General features: G+C 42.8%; 1 protein-coding gene across 3 annotated transcripts in view; it reads left to right on the top strand.

Annotated features, from left to right (window-relative positions):
* Positions 1-19,018, top strand: part of PCNT (pericentrin) — a 148,294-nt gene that overhangs the window by 46,471 nt on the left and 82,805 nt on the right. For all 3 annotated transcript variants that reach the window (XM_040357593.1, XM_040357594.1, XM_040357591.1), the window contains exons 15-18: positions 4,952-5,600; positions 13,216-13,434; positions 14,464-14,613; positions 16,422-16,568. In XM_040357593.1, the coding sequence (XP_040213527.1) occupies positions 4,952-5,600; positions 13,216-13,434; positions 14,464-14,613; positions 16,422-16,568 (1,165 nt within the window). The remainder of the gene's footprint in view (positions 1-4,951; positions 5,601-13,215; positions 13,435-14,463; positions 14,614-16,421; positions 16,569-19,018) is intronic.

Below are 19,018 nucleotides of genomic sequence, written 5' to 3'. Positions count from 1 at the left end.
CCATGAGCTCTACATCCTTGACCCTAGCATAAAGGGCTTCTTGGGGCGGGGGGGTTGGTCTCTTCCAATGAAGTGCTATCAGGCACCTCGCAGCTGTGGTTATGTGTCTCGGCAGTTTCTTATAGGGTTTGGCTATGTGAGGTTGGGATAGGCCCAGCAGGAATAGCTTCGGGGAGAGGGGTATGGGCACCTCGAAGAGGCGAGATAGGAGCTCTTGAGTTTGAGTCCAGAACGGGACAATCAAGGGGCATGTCCAGTATAAATGGAACAATGTGCCCTTGGCTTGGTTACAGCGCCAGCACCGGTCAGAGGTGGAAGGGTAAATCTTGTGGAGGACGTCCGGGGTCAGGTACCAAAAGAACGTGTTTTCCTTATAGAGGGTGCATATCGAACTCTTGGCCGCCTGCCTCCAGACCGCCCTCCACTCGTCCTCCGAGAGCACCTCCCCCAACTCCCTCTCCCATCGGAGCATATATGCATGTTTACCTTTGGTTTGTAAGGGGTACTCATTGAGGATTTGGTATATGTCTGATATGAGGCCTCTTCGGGCCGTGCCCTCGAGTATGATTCGTTCAAAAGGGGTTGGTTTTGAGAAAAGGAGCCGGGGGGCTATTGTTTGGGCATAGTGCCTAATCTGTAAGTAGCTGAAAAGAGCTTGTCGTGGGATATCGTGTTTGGCTTGGAGATCAGTAAAGGAGCGTAGGGTGCGGGATCTGGGGTCTACTAGGTGACCAAAGTGAAATAAGTTTCGCGAGGCCCAGGGCCATGACATGTGGTGGGTTAGACTGGTCGGAAGTTTGGGGTTATAGAGGAAGGAGGTCAGTAGGGAGCTATCGGACTTAAGTCGATGGACTTGGGCTAGCCTCCTCCAGGTACTTTGAAGCTGCCGCATGGAGCCCAGTAAACGTCCGGGGTCCACTGTCGCATTCGCGTTCCACAGGAGATTGTTGGGATGTATCGGAGCCAACCAGATTTTTTCCACCTCCGTCCATCTATTGTAAGACTTCTGGGGGAACCATGATGCCACTGCTCGGAGTTGTGAAGCCTGGTAATATTTGACCAGGTCTGGGAAGGCCAGGCCTCCCTCAGTTCGCGACGCCGTCATGACCGAGCGTGGGATCCTGTGGCGTTTGTAATTCCACACGTACCGGAGGAGGTCGGCTTGTAGAGCTCGCAGATGAGCACACGGGACCGGGACAGGGAGGGTCTGAAAGAGATACAGCAGTTTCGGGAGGACGACCATCTTTATGGCCGCTATTCGGCCTATAAGGCAGGGCTCGACAAATCCCGGGCGCCAGGTCGCCATGGCGACTAGAAATAGGGTCCTGGCGACTTGAATTGGAAGGGGGGCAAAAAAAAAAAAAATTTTTTTTTTTTTATTTTTTTTGTGAGCTGGGGCCATCTGGTGGTGAGCCGTTGGTATTACAAGTTATTACCACCAGATGTGAGCTGGCGCCATCTGGTGGTGGCCGTTGGTATTACAAGTTAAGCATTACAAGTTAAACAGCAATTCTAATGTTGTTTTTCACTATTTTCACTGCCATCTTCTTCCCTCTAATTAGAACCCCCAAACATTATATATATTTTTTATCCTAACACCCTAGAGAATTAAATGGCGATCGTTGCAATACTTTCTGTCACGCCGTATTTGCGCAGCGGTCTTACAAGCGCACTTTTTTGTGAAAAAATGACACTTTTTTAAATTAAAAAAATAAGACAACAGTAAAGTTATCCCCCCTTTTTTTTTTATATTATGAAAGATAATGTTACGCCGAGTAAATTCATACCCAACATGTCATGCTTCAAAATTGCGTCCGCTCGTGGAATGCCGACAAACTTTTACCCTTTAAAATCTTCATAGGCGACGTTTAAAAAAATCTACAGGTTGCATGTTTTGAGTTAGAGGAGGTCTAGGGCTAGAATTATTGCTCTCGCTCTACCAATCGCAGTGATACCTCACGTGTGGTTTGAACACCGTTTACATATGCGGGCGCTGCTCACGTATGTGTTCGCTTCTGCGCGCAAGCTCGTCGGGACGGGGCGCGTTTTCTGGCTCCTAACTTTTTTACCTGGCTCCTAGATTCCAAGCAAATTTGTCAACCCCTGCTATAAGGGATATCTGATGGGACTTCCATTTATGGATCAGCGCCCGTATTGAACTGTATAGGGGGGGGGGGGGGAAGTTGGCCTGGTATAGGGATGTAAAGCTCGGGGTCAGATGAACCCCCAGGTATTTCAGGGAGGCGCGCTCCCAGTGGTACGGGAAGACGGACTGGAGGTGTAGGGCCTCTGGTTCGGGCATATTAATCGGCATAGCCATGGATTTGGACGTGTTAGTCTTGTAACCCGAGAGGGCCCCGTAGCAATCCAGTTCCTTGTGTAGGTTGGGCAGGGAGATGCGGGGGCGCGTCAGTGTCAGGATGATGTCATCGGCAAAGAGGGAGATCTTAAATTCCCTCCCCCGTACTGGGATACCTCGGATGTCCGGGTTGCCTCGGATCGTCGCTGCTAGGGGCTCGACGCAGAGAGCGAAGAGGAGGGGGGAGAGGGGGCACCCCTGACGGGTTCCATTAGTAACGGGGAAGGTGGAAGAAGTGGCAAAGGGCGTTTTCACCTGTGAGATCGGGTTGGTGTAGAGGTGTCGGACCGCCCGAAGAAAAGGTCCCCCAAAGCCCATATGCCTTAACGTGGCGAGCATGAAGGGCCAGCCAAGGCGGTCAAACGCCTTTTCCGCGTCCAGACTCAGGAGCAAAGATTCCGGGCCCTAACTGCTCGCCACGTCAATTAGGTCAATCACCTTTCTCGTGTTGTCCCCCGCTTGGCGGAGGGGGACAAAGCCCACCTGGTCTTTATGGACCAGGGAGGGTAAAACTACATTTAAGCGGAGGGAGAGGACCTTCGTAAAGATCTTGAGATCAGAGTTCAGCAGGCCTGTAGCTTGCGCATAGTGAGAACCTTTGGAAAGTTTTAAAGTGGCTGTAAACCTTCACATATACCCAGTGAATTATGAGGCCTCAGGTTATACACGGATAAATCCAATCCCCCTAAATAAGTTGTACAGGTTTTATCTACAGGTTTATTTCCCCTGTAGATATAGAGCTGATTGGAGGAGAGGGACACACAGGAACAGAGCTGAGGCTATCAAATAGATGGAGTTCCTCCCCTGTAACCATTTTTTCTCATGGTGTGCCCCTTGTTTAGAGGGGGCCAGACATAAGCAGATTCCAGAGTGAAAGTCTTGTCTCCAGTAGTAAAATTGAATGTATACTATATATGTCCATAACCTTGGAAGCAGCATGGGGCTGGCTTATTTGCATACATGCAGCTGGAATATACTATTCCATAAAAGTAATCCATATATTAGTTGCGACATGAATGGGCTGAATTACTATCGTTTTTTTTTCTTCCTAGATGCATACTTTGTGGTAAATTAAAACCGAACTCAAACGAATCAGTCAACAGTAAAAATAATTCTTTCAAGATGCCCTCAGTGTTACGAGTTCAATCCACTTTGAGCTAAGGCTATCATAGACTAGCGGCAATCTGGACCTAAGTTTTATAATTTATACCTTTTTTTTTTTTTTTTTTTTTTTTTTTTTTTTTTATAAATCTGCTGTTATAACCTTTCTCTAATCTGGTTAGCCCCATAAAAAGGGTAACCCTAAAGAAGAAAACTGGTCCCCTTGAAGTATACACTGAAGTGATAACGTGAACCGCCATTATCTTCCATGGCACGTCTACATCTAAATACTGTGCGCATATATGTGATATGAGGGGCTGATTTGGGGCATAGCTACTTTTACAAAAGTTTTTTAAAGAAACCCAAATATTTTTTTTTTTTTTTAAATAATCCCCAGGGGACCAAGTGCGTATACCATTTAGCCTATTAATTTGTTAATGTTGGATGTAGCTTCACCCTAGTCTGAAGCCCATTTACTTCCTGCTTTGGCTAAGGGATAGGAAGTGAAAAATCTCTGAAATGGAACACAGATGGCAGAAAAAAGCTGACTTGTTGTTCTACCTTGCTCTATCCAAAATAGGGGGGGTGGTTTTGCCTAAAGGGTCAGTTCATACGGACTTGCACTAAAATGTATGGAAAATGCATTTTCATTTCCAACCATTTTTAGTTTTGTTTTAATGCGCAGTATTATGGTGTGAATAGGACACAATGGAAATGATCCTTTCAGAGGTCCTTCCGTTAATCCGCGTTTTGCAGCTGCGCTGGTGTGAATTGGCCCTTGGTGACACATTAAGCCCCGTTTACACCTGGGCATATGCGACCAAGGGCCGAATCGGCACAATTCTGCCTGTAACTCTGTAACTGACAAATTGCACCACGCTTGTTCAGGTACTGCCTTTCAATGACACCTAAACGGGGGTGCGGTTCTGCCGTGATTGTTGCATGATAAATCGCTGCAAACAGCATCATGCAAAGTCTGTTTCCCCAAAAAGCTCCTGCTCCTTTTTTGAGCGAGAAGGTCAAAGTGTTTTGTGATGCGATTTGCTGGGATTGCAGCGCGTTTTGTAATGCGACAATCGTGGCAGAACCGCACCCACATTTAAGTGTCATTGAAAATGAATTTCACCTGAACGTGTGTGATTTTTGTCAGTTGTGCAGAGCGTTGCAGAATCGTGGTTCTTCTGCCTATGATTGGAAACACCCAGGTGTGAACGGGGCCTGAAAGTATTAGCTTTTTGGTTGCTGATGCTAAGGTGGGTGAAATTATAAAACAAAGGTCCAACTGTACTGTAATGCTCTTTCCTGCCTGATAGCCTGAAAATCTGACATCTGGAGGAACATGGTTATTGTTTAACTCTAATCCTCCTCTAATTATTAACCCTGTGAAATCGAATGGCCTGTTTGTATTTCCCAGTTTATAAATGCTTATGTGTTCTGCCACTCTTGGTTGATTTTCTAGTATGGTAAATTGTGATTTACTTCTTTCTCCAGGACAAAGCAGTTTCATGGGGAAAAAACAACCCTACAGGAAAGTCTCTTGAGAGAGCAACAAACGAGCTTAGTCTCTAAGGACAAGCCCAGCGAGCTAATCTCCATCCTCTCGACACAGAAGGAAGGTCTGAACTCACGGATATTCGAGGAGAATCACAGATGGGAACCTGGCACCTGTGTATCTGAATTACGGGAAAATAGATCCAAGCTGCCTCAGAATTTGGATGGGGAACTTTATTTTCAGTCATTCGATTTAGAGTGCTGTCAGGAGCCGGACTTGTTATCTTGTCTATCGGAGTTGCTGCAGAGACACCAAGAAGAACATAAGTCTTGTGACTTGGAGCACGAAGCTCATATCCAAAGCCTAGAGGCCTCCCATCTGATTAAGCTCGACACATTGGAGTCTTCCTATCTTACTGAGATTCAGAAGATCCGAGATGAGCATACACTTTCTCTGGAAGAGTTGGAGATGTGTTTTTCAGATCAGATACAAGAAAAAGAGAAGGAAATTGAGGAAAGATTGGAGAAGGCCAGGAAGTTGTGGCTACAGCAGCAAGACCAGGAACTGCAGCATCTTCGGCAAGAACTTGCTTCTGTACATCTAGAGAAGTTTCAAGCAATGGCAAAGGAGTTGGAAGTTGCTCATCAGGTGAATTTTACTTGCTACCCCCCTCCTCAAATCTCAACACATGCACCCATATAATATACAAACACACATACTATAACACACTTTAAGCCTTAAGTATATGGGTTAGCATTGCCCTAGGCAACTAACCAAGTTTATGATTAACATGGTTTGGTACAATGATACAAACTGATTTAAATGTTTCTTTAAATATCCAGAATATGTTTTTATTATAGAAAGAGTGAGAGATAAAATGGGCACGTGCCATAGCCATGTATACTTACTATTTTTAAACTTCAATCGTTTTTTTTTTTGATTGTCCCTTTCTAATTCGAGATGGAAGAATAATCTTGTTGGATGCTATGTGTATGGCTGGCCATAGATGGTTCGAATCTCGGCTTGTTAATCGGGAAACGGCCCAGATTGGAACAGTGTATCGATCAACTTTGGTACAACTGTCCTGCCAGATTTACTTGTAATTATCACCATTGGCTGCTATAGCCCCTAGCAATAATCCCTGTCTTCTCCCAGCACTGATGGCTTCCCCCACTGGGAGAAAACTATGTTTCAGGAGGAGGAATTCACCTGTCAGCAGTATCTGTGTTGATGGAGGAATCATTTTGAATTTCTTTCCTGCAACCCGTGGCTGCACAAAATGTATTTGCACCCTCTATGGCCTACCTAACTCTTAACATTGTTTACTACAATGGCACGAGATAAACGGATAGGGTGCTAATGTAATACGGCATATACAGTATATTCTTTTAGCCAGAGTGTAAGATCAACTTGAACCCCATGTGTACAGTATAAACTTTTATTTCCTGTATTTAAGCTGCAACCAGGTTTTTGCTTGTCATTTTCTACAAGAGATAAAAAAATAATAATTTGGGTTCTATTATAGCCAACACTGTTAGACACAGTGATTCAAATGTTTAAATGTAGTACAGCATATATGTTTTATTTTGTTTAGTGTGATATATTAAGTAAACCCCAACATATATATTGTAATATTTTATTTCCTATATTTAAACTGCAACCATGGAATCTTAAGAGGGTGTGGTGAGTGTTTTTAGCTGGCTCTATTGCAGTGTTGTACTTTACAGTTCATTTTTAAGAGGCTTTTGTTTATGGCAATTAAAACTGACTCTGCTCCTAAGCCTTTGTTAGAGGCTCAGCCAGGTGTGTTCGCTCTAAGCAGCCCTTGCTGGGATAGGATTACACTGTGTGTGTGTGTGTGCGCGCGCGCGTGTTCAAAACTTCTTGTGTACCTTCAATGTGGCAAAGTACAAGTGTATGTAAACGTAAAACTTAACAATTTTTATGTGAAACACCATTAAAATCATTAAGGCTGGCGAGATACAGGCGATCCTGCTGCTAGCCACAAATTGGAAGCAGCAGGTTTGTTAAACATTGTGGGAGATTTACTAAAACTGGTGCGCGCAAGAATCTGGTGGAGCTGTGCATAGTAACTAACCAATCGACTTCCAACTTGAGCTTGTTCAATTAAGCTTTGACCATAAGCCCTGGTTCACGCTGCTGCGTTTTGACATGTCAAATCGGCGGCAATTTTCGGCAAGGATACCGTCCTAATCGGTGCGATGCCGCATCTGCGGCGCTGTACCGATTTAAAAAAGTAGTTTCTATACTTTTTGCGATTTCGGCCCACAATTTACATTGACATCTGTGCAGAAACCTGAAAAAAAAGGAGGTTGCTGTACCAACTACGCGTGTGGGTGTTTTTTTTTTTTTTTTTTTTAAAGTGTGGTTTTCTCCCCTGCTGAGCTTTTGTGTTTTCACAGGGGAAATGTCCCCCCCCCTGCCAGAGCACACTGATCAGCGCTGGCAGACATTGGCTTCCAGCTTTGATCGGATGCTGGTTTTCCATAATGCTCATTAGATAGAAGCCGGTCGTAACACTGGCTTCTGTCAGACAGGGAACTCTACGCACGGACCGAAAGCCACCTGGTTCCTGATAAACTGATCTTTTTCGGCCCATGTTTGCCCAGCCTTAAAGCAGAACTATTAGCACAAATACTAACCTATGTCTTGCGCCTGTGCAATTTCTCACTGTCTAATCCCCAGATTCTTACAGGTGCTGGTCTTCAGCCAGTCTTATTGGCTGACAGGGAAGTTTTTTTTTTTTCTTCGAAACATAGGGGCGGGGTTTCCCTTAAAATCCATACCAAACTAAAGGGGTATGCTCTTAGAGGGGGAACCCATGTCATGTGTGTTTTTTTTTTGTTTTTTTTTTTTTTTAACATTTTGCATGGAGATCCCCTTCAAGAGCCTAAGAGCACAAGTCGCATGCCAAAGTTGGATCATTCAATACGGTGATCCAACTTTGATCCGACTTTAATCCGACTTCAGTGATATTCAATGGGCTGAAGTAGGATCAAAGTCGGACCAAAGTAGTGCAGGAAACCTTTTCAAAGTCGGACCAGTTAAAGCGGAGCTCCACCCTAAAGTGGAACTCCCGCTGATCGGAACCCCCCCCCCCCCCCTCCGGTGTCACATTTGACACCTTTCAGGGGGGAGGGGGGTGCAGATACCTGTCTAAAGACAGGTATTTGCACCCACTTCCGGCCACAGTCTGTGGGCAGGACGTCACCTCCCGTCCTCTCCCCTGTTGTGCTTTGGGAACACTCGGCTCCCAGAGCACAGCGGGAGCCAATCAGCAGGTGCAGCGCAACTCGCGCATGCCCTGTAGGGAACCGGGGGGGGGGGGGCCGTGGGCAGCAGAGTGACAAGCAATCGCTCGTCCTCTGCTGGACTCCAGGACATGCAAGTGTCCTGATATTAAAAGTCAGCAGCTGCAGTATTTGTAACTGCTGACTTTTAATAATTTTTTTTTTCAGCGGACATCCTCTTTAGACAGCTCCCATAGGGAAACGTTGATGTCGTACCAGTGTGATCCCAGCCTTAAACCTGCAAGTCTTATTGCTCATGAATTGTTTTCATCTCTTGAGTTAGCACCTGAGATGGCCCTCTTTTTGTGTCCCTACCCAATGGAGCCCTTATTTGCAGCTTACACTGATCACCAGCTGAAGCTAGCAGTTTATTAAGGTGGATAAATGTGCTTGATATTTTGTAAATTGTACATACAAAATATTACTTACATTTCTGTACTGTAAATTCAGAAAATGAAAATGCTGCATAGATTATGCTTCAGTGAACTGACCCTGGTTTTCCTTCCTGGACTTTTGTTTGTCATAGTATTGTGACTTGCTTTGTCTTGCGGTATGTTTTTTAATTCTTAACTACTTAGTTGGCTAGTTGAGTGATTTTGTGAGTTTACTTACTGAATACCCAATGTGTAAGGGCTGAATTTTTTATTTATTTTTTATGTTTTGCTAGTACATGATTAGTTTGAAAAAGTTAATGCAGATTTACGTTGTTTACTAAACTCTGTAAACATTTACTGCACTGTCACCATTTTCTAAACTTGGTGAACATTCACTTTGCTGAGCAATCGATATTTTTCTACTTGAGTAAAGTCTAGTATACATGATCAGAAAATCGTACGAAAAATGCCGCTTTCAAAGCATTCGTACACAGCTTTCGAGAGCCAATCGTGACCGTTCTTTCAAAATTATGCAAAGGGAGAAACACAAAAAATGTTCTCCTACGGTACCAGATTGTACAATTTTCGTTTTAATTAGTAGTTTTTTTGTCTGAAAATATAATAGATTACATCACTTCCGAAGTTGTATTCTGTCGTACAAGAATTTTCATAAATTGAGTGAGTAACCTCTTAATTTGTGATATATGGAGACTAGCATGCCAAAAAATTACGATTATTCGTCCCAATTTTTTTTGTTTTTTATATCTCATCGGATTATCTATCTACTCCCTGTCTAACTTTTTAAACTGTCTAACATTTCATTATGCTTGTTTACTGCTTACTGATCCTAACATGAGTGTTGTATTGCATGAAACTAGTGATCTCATTTTGGGGGGGGGGGGGGGGGGATTCTGTAAGTTTTTTATATCTAATATAGCAGTGTGACCTATTGGATTTTCTTTGCATAATAATTAGCATTTCACTAAATGCTTGAATACTTGAAAAAGCTTGTAAGGGGTTTTTCTATGGTGAGCTTTAGTTTCCCTCATAACTTGTGTAACAATACATCCCACACTCCGGTTGAGTGCTTTGGTCATATACCACTTCCTCCAGTCTGAATATAGATATCGGATATTCCGAACCGCTGACAACCAATAACTAGACAGTACTCATTTTGGTTGCTGAACATGAATTGATTTGAGATCTCACGCAAATCTGTACAGCACGATGACAATACAAACTACCGTAATCAGAAAAAGCTAATTATTTGACCAGACTAGGTGACTCCGAGATATGACCTTTCAGGGCAGTGTGTCTCCTAGCTCAGATTATCATAAATATCAACACACAACTCCTTCACATGATAGTTTATTGGCACAAATAACAATGGGCGAAAGAGCCTTTGAGCCCACACTAGACTTATTTACAATAAACACGTTATAGCAGACAACTGACAGGTGGCTGGAGTTGATAACCGCATCTGCTATGAGTCCGGACAATATGAAGCAGTCACTATTTCTAATATGCCATATACAGGGTTCCCAGAGTCTGTGTCTTGGGGGGGACAAAGCGTTTTGTTCCCTTTTTAAAATCCATGGACCATAACCAGTAGGCAAGAGTCTAGCATTCAGTCCCCTCCAAAAGCCTTTGTCCCGGGTGAGTCTATCACACCTTGAATTCCTCTTGCTGATCTGATGTGTCAACTGATGTTTTTAACGACTGCATTTTGCATAGTTGTTACATTTATTCTCTAGAGAGCCCTTCAGACACTGAATTCACCCCTTCTGTTTTCTTTTACAAAAGTGTTGGCCATGAGGACAGTGGGAGTCTCGAACACTACTTTATCATATACATGCATAAATATAGGATTTTTGTCTTCCTGCAAAATTCTTCTATTGAAGGACACAGTAACTCAGATACTGTAGGGCAGTGGTGTCAAACTAAATTTCATCGTGGGCCCATTAGCACTATGGCTCCCCTCAAAGGGCCGGTTGTATCTGAGGTACGCTATTGGCTGCAAAACTGGGTGCGAGGGCCACACGACAAGGCCTGGCAGGCCGCATTTGGCCCCCCGGGAAAACCTGAAAGATACCAGAAGGACCAAGACCTGAATCTGAACTGGATGAGGCAAAGCTTCATACCTATAGGAAAACCTGCCAACAACACTTTAGAATAGCTCAACTTAAGAATTTCTCTGCATAACCTTGTCCTTTAGGCTGTAGGTCTAGGAAAGCTCCTGACATACTGAAACCCAGTGAAGCATCAGTTGCTGTGGGGTAAGGGGCAGGTATCTTGGCATTGTATTAGTAAGTGTCGATCTTTTGGAGGACAGAATAAGGGAAGGCCTCTGAAGAACCCTCTTTAGGAAATTGCAAAACTGTCATGGATGGAAAAATCTATTCCAAGTTTAACAGGTCGTCACTCATTGAGACATGCTGTTTCTGGCAAAAGATACCTGCAGCAGAAAACTAGTGTGTTCTGTTTTTGCTGGCAAGCCATGAAGGCACAGGACTTTCCAGTGATGACCTCTCCCTAGATCTTCTATGAGGCAGGAGTACACTCTGACTTCCCCGTGGCATTCTTGATCACTGCATCAAATGTAGTAAGACGAAAATCACATCCCTTAAAGGCCAAGTAAATCTGATGGTTTTTTTTATGTGTCATCAGTGTCCCAGCCCCTTGAACAGAGTGTTGTTGTGTCTGTATAGACATAAAACCCATGAGGGACATGGGTTTGATGGTTGTAACAACCATCACAGCTGAAGAGGTAGGGCCTCATGTACATTGCTGCTCCTAAATGTGCTCTTGGGTGTGTTTTTTTGCCAAAGCCTCTTAACTCCCTCAATAAAAGCCTGTGTATCAAAATTTAGGACCAGCAGAGTTTAGTAGCAGTTAAACACCCCTCTCCTAAATGCAGAAAAGGGGATTTGGCCTCGTCCAACGGAGCTGGAGGAGACATCATTGATGACCAAAACCGCAAAGGTCTGGGAAGCAACACAATGCAGAGCCTGGTGCCCAAAGGTCAGATTTTGCGCTAGCCCTGCACTTCCAGGCGGTGTTTAGGTACGGCAGACCAGTTAATGTACATGATACACATCCTCCTCCCTTTACCGTTTAGAGCAGGGATCCTCAAACTACGGCCCTCCAGCTGTTGCGGAACTACAAATCCCATGAGGCATTGTAAAACTCTGACATTCACAGACATGACTAGGCATGATGGGAATTGTAGTTCCTGAACACCTGGAGGGCCGTAGTTTGAAGACCCATGGTTTAGAGAATGCAGACCGTGGCAAAAATTGAAATGAAAGTTTGTTCAGAACACAATTTCCTAGAGCAGTGGTTCTCAACCTGGGGGTCAGGACACTCGAATGATTTGCCAGGGGTCACAGAATCCCGCGGCCACCCACTCGACTTCTTTGCAGCAGCCCATTCAGTTCACGGCGTGGCTGGGGGGCAGAGACTAGAGGTCAGCTGAATAGTGAGGAAAGTGGGGGGGGCTGCTGACGGAGACCCCATCTCCTGGTTTTGGCTTTTTTTTTTTTTTTTTTTTTAAAGCATTTAATTTTATTTAATTTAATTAAAGCATTTCATTTAATTTAAAATGGTTTTTGACCTTAAGTGACTTTGCCAGTGATGATGTCCTTGGTGCTTTGCGAGCAGCAAGCATATCCTCCGTCTCCTCTCTGTGATACAACTACAATGTAACATTGTAGCAAGTCAGAGTGAGTGGCTGCAGGACTAGAATCTAAGGCTATGTTCACATCTGTGCGTTCCCTGCATGCTGCATTTGAATGTGCTGCTGTATCTGCAGAAAACGCATGGAAAGTCTCTGCATCTTTTCAAAACATCTGCAGGCACTCCGCATGGTGGTTTTGCATCATGTGGTTTCATGCAGTCGCAAATGCGCTGTGTTTTTAGATGCATGGGGTGCCATTAGGAAGTGCACCCCTGCATGTCTGTAATAGAGCTATGCGCTTTGCCTGCGATTTACACATTAATTTGAACCTAGCCTAATTTGCACACTTTCCTTCACCAGCAGCAAAAAACGCACTGCTTTTAGCAGTAGCACAGATGTGCCAATAACTATTAATGTTTCCCTGCAACTACAATTTTAGAAGAGGTGCAGGGACCCTTTCCCTGTGTTTATGTGGACACAGCAGCCCATTCATTTGGATTGGCTGCAGTACCTGCAAAAACAAGGGGGGGAAAAAGCCCTTGCACCTTCTCAAAACCACAGCTGCAGGGAAGCTGCATGGTGGTTTTGCACATTCATTTGAATGGGCTGCTGTACCTGCTGTGAACATGGCCACATGGAAACCACAATAGTGTGAACTTGGTACAGGAAGTAGATGCCAACTTCTGTATGGCATGAAAAAAATGTATATAATCTAGGCCAATTTAACAGATTAACTAGAGGCAGTTATACAGTATACCGATGGTTTAAATGTACATATTATGGTTTAAGGGATGGAAAACTTTTTTTGCATGACTGCAGGTTGATGTGCTTTCTGCTATTTTCTTAACACAAGAAAGTAAAAAATGTACAAATAAGCTAACACGGCTATTTTTATGTTTAAGGATGCCCTTAAAGAGAAATTCGATCAACAGCGTTTACAGCTTGATTATTCTAAAAGTCAGGCTTTGGATGCTCTGAAAGAAGAAGTTTTTAGAATGGAAGACCACAACAACCTTGCTCTTCAAGAGCTGAGCAACCTGCACAAGATGGAGGTTCAGCAGCAAACTCAGACATTGCGAGATGAGCTTATGAAGCTGACAGATGAGCGGCAGAAGCAGGAGGTCAGTTAATAGAATGTTTGTCTTTTCAATGATTTTGTGATTTTTGACTTCTGCCTGTGATTTATATAAAAGTTATTACTATTAGATCTTTTCACTTGCTTGCTCTTCCATGTTTACAAAATATTTCATGTGCTGGCTATCTGTAGGACCAAGTGCTATCAGGATCTTTAAAAAAACAAATACTAGAAAAAGTAGGCCCCTGGGAAACGCTGTTCAGCGAACCTAATAATCTGTAGTTGTCTGTGCTCAGCCTACTTGACTGTAAGGACTCGTGCACACTGGACACTTCTGCAGCCTTTTCTAGGGACATCAGGCAGTTTATTTTTCCCTGTCTCCACTCCCCTGCATGTTGGCTTATGCTTCCATGCACATATAGGCTTTTAGCAGAGTTTAGTAGCTGCAGGGGTCCTCCAAACTATGGCCCACCTAGGTCATTTACCCGGCCCGCGGGGTGATGTCTCTGAGTGAGCCGATGCGGATGCTTTGAACATCCTGACTTCATCCTGCACCTTCTGTGCCTCTGATCCCCTTGCTCAGCCTGTCTCCCTCCATCCCCACCTTTTTGATCCCAGTCATGATTTCCCAGCCAGGCCGTTCATCCGCGGTGTTAATCCGGCTGCTGCGGGCTGCATTCCTGTGTCCCGCTGCCATCTCCTGTGCTCTCTGAGCTGCATCCATCCCCTGGGTTACGCTCATCGGCTTCATTCTGGTCGGCTGGGCCTGCCCATTGGATCTAGCTGATGGGTTTTTCCCCACGGCCGGCCTCCATCCTGGCTCCTCTGCTGCGTTGATGGGCACTGGTGATTGCTCCAGCCCCCAACGGTCTGAGGGACAACACATTTACACTGTTATACAAGCTATAAACTTGCTACTTTTACCTTGTAGCAAAGTGTAATTTCTTCAGTGTTGTCGCATGAAAAGATGTAATAAAATGTGAGGTGTGTGTGTGTATAAAATATATATTTACAATCTTTTTCTACGGTTACTGTGGCCCACTTGCCTTCTATTTTAAAAAGCATTTTTTTTCAGCTTGTTGTTACAGAACTCAACAACCAACTCCAGGTTCTGTCTACAGAGCTACAAAACAAATCCAATCGGCTTTTGCAATTGCAAGAAGAGATTGAGTTGTTGAAATGTCAGTCTGAAATGTTACTGGAACAACAGATCACTCAACTAAAGGTATAGTGTCCATCTCTTACAATGAGTATCTCAATATCAGAAATATGGTATGGGGTATACAGTATGGAAGGACCTGGAAATTTATTTTTCTTATGGATCACGGTGAAAGCTTAACCACTTAACCCCCGGACCATATTGCTGCCCAAAGACCAGAGCACTTTTTGCAATTCGGCACTGCGTCGCTTTAACTGACAATTGCGCGGTCGTGCGACGTGGCTCCCAAACAAAATTGGTGTCCTTTTTTCCCCACAAATAGAGCTTTCTTTTGATGGTATTTGATCACATCTGCAGTTTTTAGTTTTTGCGACAATTTTGAAAAAAAAATCATATTTTTTGCTATAATAAATATCCCCCAAAAATATATAAAATAACTTTTTTCCTCGGTTTTGGCCGATACATATTCTTCTACATATTTTTCGTAAAAAAAAATCGCAATAAGCGTTTATTGATTGGTTTGCGCAAATGTTATAGCGTTTACAAAATAGGGGGTATTTTTATGGCATTTTTATTAATTTTTATTTTTACTAGTTATGGCAGCGATCAGCGTTTTTTTATTTTTTTTCGGTACTGTGACATTATGGCGGACACTTTTGACACATTTTTGGGACCATTGGCATTTTTATAGCGATCAGTGCTATAAAAATGCATTATTTTAGTAAATAAACTGATAAATACCTTTTTCTTATCGGCAGTATATAGCAGCCTTGTGACTTGCATCCGTTCCTTGTAATGCTTGTAGGACGAGTTTTTATTTTCCCCTGATCCTCTGTCTGGACAGTGTTGATTGGCCCTGCGCTGATCACATGTACTCTCTCAAGAAAAAATAAAAACTCTCTAGCGATACACACCAAACTGAGCATGTGCATCCTGTCCCTGGCTCTGTATTACCAGGAAATATATTGGGGACATTGGAAAGAGGTGAGAAGCAGAAGAGACGGATCACACAGCCTTTATACACAATGCAGAGGATTAACCCCTTAGGTTCCACCGTGGGTATAACAAACATGCTTTACTGCATATACAGACTGATTTTTCTGTTGTGGGTTTAGTAACACTTTTTTAAGTCGGTCATACATGGTTTGAAAATCGGCTGGTTCAGCAGGTACTGGTCGAATTTTGATCTATGTGTGGGCAGGCTAGTTGTGTCCACTTGTGTACAATCACCCTGTTTGGAAACGTTTCTCACGATCAGCGCTGCTGGCTATAGCAGACGGTGCTTATGAATTTATTCTGACAGCATCGAAATTTCCCTGCTTTCAAAATACAAAGGCTCAGTTGGAGGGGTTTCCCTATCGACGTCGAGGTCTGCGAATGGGGAAATAAAGTCACTTGCCTTGTTCTAACAGCAGAAATGGACTCGTGTATGGCCAGCTTTAGGCATAGCACAAGGCAAGTGACTTTTTTTTTTTTATTGCACACACTGTAGCCTGTCCATCCATGAAAATACAGTTGCAGTATCTATTCAGCAGAACGCCAGAGTTCCCATGGGGTGAGAGCTTCATATTTGAAGGAGAGCTGGTTATGTGTCCCCTTTTTTTTTTTCTCTACAGGTCGCTTTGTTCCACCTAACTTTTGATTTTAGTTTTCATACTCTGAAGGTGGCAAAGTGCAGAGTTTTTTTTTTTTTTTTTCTCTCTTCCTTTTACATAATGAACACATTAAAAAATGTTGTACAATAATCATAAACCCATCCAACAATGTACCCACATCAGAAATGCGCTATTGTGGAGGGTGTTGCATGGCTAGGGAGTCTGTAAATTGAAATGTTTGTTGCAATTTTGAACATGGTGAAACTGATCTATCTTTAGGAAGAGTTTATGACCGAGAGAAAATCTGCTATGCAAGGGATTGAAGAACAATTTACTAGAGACTCTGAAAAGGTGCATGATGAGTTTAATAAGGAGAAGGGTGTCTTGATGGGAAAGCTGGAAGAGAATAATGGGCTAGTACTTCAGGTATGTAACACCAATGCCTTTTAAAAAAACAAGTAACTATGGGGTTGGCGGGATTATAGAGTCTAGTATGTAGTCTGCAACATACTAAATTTGGCTTAAAGTGAAATACGTCACATAGGTGCCATTGCTTCAGTTTGCCCTAGTGCTCCGATGACATCAGCACATGCAGGGGACGGGCTATCGCCTAAACCGTACAGGTTTAGGAGATCTCCTGGGTAGCTACAGGCAAGCCTTAATATAGGCTTACCTGTGGCATAAAGTGGTTGTAAAGGGTTTACAACCACTTTAATGGTTCATTCCGAACGTGCGTGTGTGTGTGTGTGTGTGTGTGTGTGTGTGTGTGTGTGTGTGTCAGTCAATAGATATTTGTGCTCATAAGTTTACATACCCTGGCAGAATTTATGATTTCTGGCATTTTTTCAAAGAATATGAATAACAAACTTTTTCCTTTCATTCATGGTTAGTGTTTGGCTGAAGCCATTTATTATCAATCAACTTTTTTTTTTTTTTTTTTTTTTTTTACTCCTTTTTTAAATCCTAATCACAAAAGAAACTACCCAAATGGCCCTGGTCATAAGTTTACATACCCCAGTTCTTAATACCGTGTTTTGCCCCCTTTAACCTTAATGACAGCTTGAAGTCATTTGTGATTGAGGGTCTTTATTTTCTCAGATGGTAAAGCTTGCCCATTCCTCTTGGCAAAAACTTTGCAGTTCCTGTAAATTCTTGGGCTGTCTTGCATGAACTGCACGTTTGAGATCTCCCCAGAGTGGCTCAATGATATTGAGGTCAGGAGACTGAGATGGCAATGCCAGAACCTTCACTTTATTCTGCCGTAGCCAATTACAGGTCGACTTGGCCTTGTGTTTTGTATCATTGTCATGTTGGAATGTCCAAGTACGTCCCATGCGCAGCTTCCTGGCTGATGAATGCAAATGTGCCTCCAATAATTTTAGATAACACACTGCATTCAGTTTCCCATCACTTTTGACCAAATTTCCTGTGCCTTTTTGTAGCTCGCACATCCCCCTAAACATCAGCGATACACCTCTGTACCTTTATGGTTGTGGCCAAAATGCTCATATTTGGTTTCATCACTCCAAATGATTTTGTGCCAGAAGGTTTAAGGCTTGTCTCTGCGCTGTTTGGCGTATTGCAAGCGGGATACTTTGTGGCATTTGTGTAGTAATGGCTTTCTTGCGACTCGACCATGCAGCCCATCTTTCTTCAAGTGCCTCTTTATTGTGCATCTTGAAACAGCCACACCACATGTTTCCGGAGAGTCCTGTATTTCACCTGAAGTTATTTGTGGGATTTTCTTTGCATGCCAAACAATTTTCCTGGCAGTTGTGGCTAAAATTTTAGTTGGTCTACCTGACCGTGGTTTGGTTTCAACAGAACCCCTCATTTTCCACTTCTTGATTAGAGTTTAAACACTGCCGATTGGCATTCTCAATTCCTTGGATATCTTTTTATATCCCTTTCCTGTTTTATACAGTTCAACTACCTTTTCCCACAGATCCTTTTGAAAATTCGTTTGCTTTCCCCATGACTCAGAATCGTCAGTGCAGCACTGGATGAAAGATGCAAGGGTCTGTCGGGAGTCCAGAAACTCATTGACCGTGTGTGTGTGTGTGTGTGTGTGTGTGTGTGTGTAATTATATATATATATATATATATATATATATATATATATATATATATATATATATATATATATATATATATATATATATATATATATATATATATATATATATATATATAAAATTACACACACACACATTACAGGTGAGGATGGTTTCCTTTTTAATAGCTATTCAAATCCCTTTATGTCAACTGTGCATGTTATCGGGGTATGTAAACTTTTGATCCGGGTCGTAGTTATTGTTGTGATTATGATTTAAAAACACAATTGATTGATAATTAATGGCTTCTGCCAAACACTAACCATGAGTGAAAAATGTTTTATGTGTCATCATTCATATTCTTAGAAAAATGGCCAAGAAATCAAATTCTACCAGGGTATGTTATCTTATAACTGTGTGTATGTCCTAATCCTGCCTGTGAAAGGGCACCTCTCTGATGTACAGAAAGTGATGTGCAGAACTGACTAAGGAACGGTTTTAAACCTGCTGGCAAATGAGTTTGGCAGCTTTTATGAATGGCTTCTTTGTTTTAAAAAAAAAAAAAAAGTCTCCCCACCAGAATTATTTCATTATAGTGAGATTACCTTTTACTTTGGGGATAAACTGAACGTCACTTTTATCTTTGACACTATTTGAAAGTTCATGTAAAACTAGAGACCTGGTGAAGGGCAGAATTTCCTCATTATATAGTCCTTTTAACAGACTGATCGTAAACTCCCTCACATGGAATAGAGACCTTCAAGGGGTTGTAAAGGTACAATTTTTTTTATTCCTAAATGGCTTCCTTTACCTTATTCCTCA

This window comes from Rana temporaria, chromosome 6, assembly GCF_905171775.1.
Source record: "Rana temporaria chromosome 6, aRanTem1.1, whole genome shotgun sequence".
NCBI lineage: Eukaryota > Metazoa > Chordata > Amphibia > Anura > Ranidae > Rana > Rana temporaria.
The sequence above is the reverse complement of the archived record's forward strand: the minus strand, read 5'-3'. Positions and strand labels throughout refer to the sequence as shown.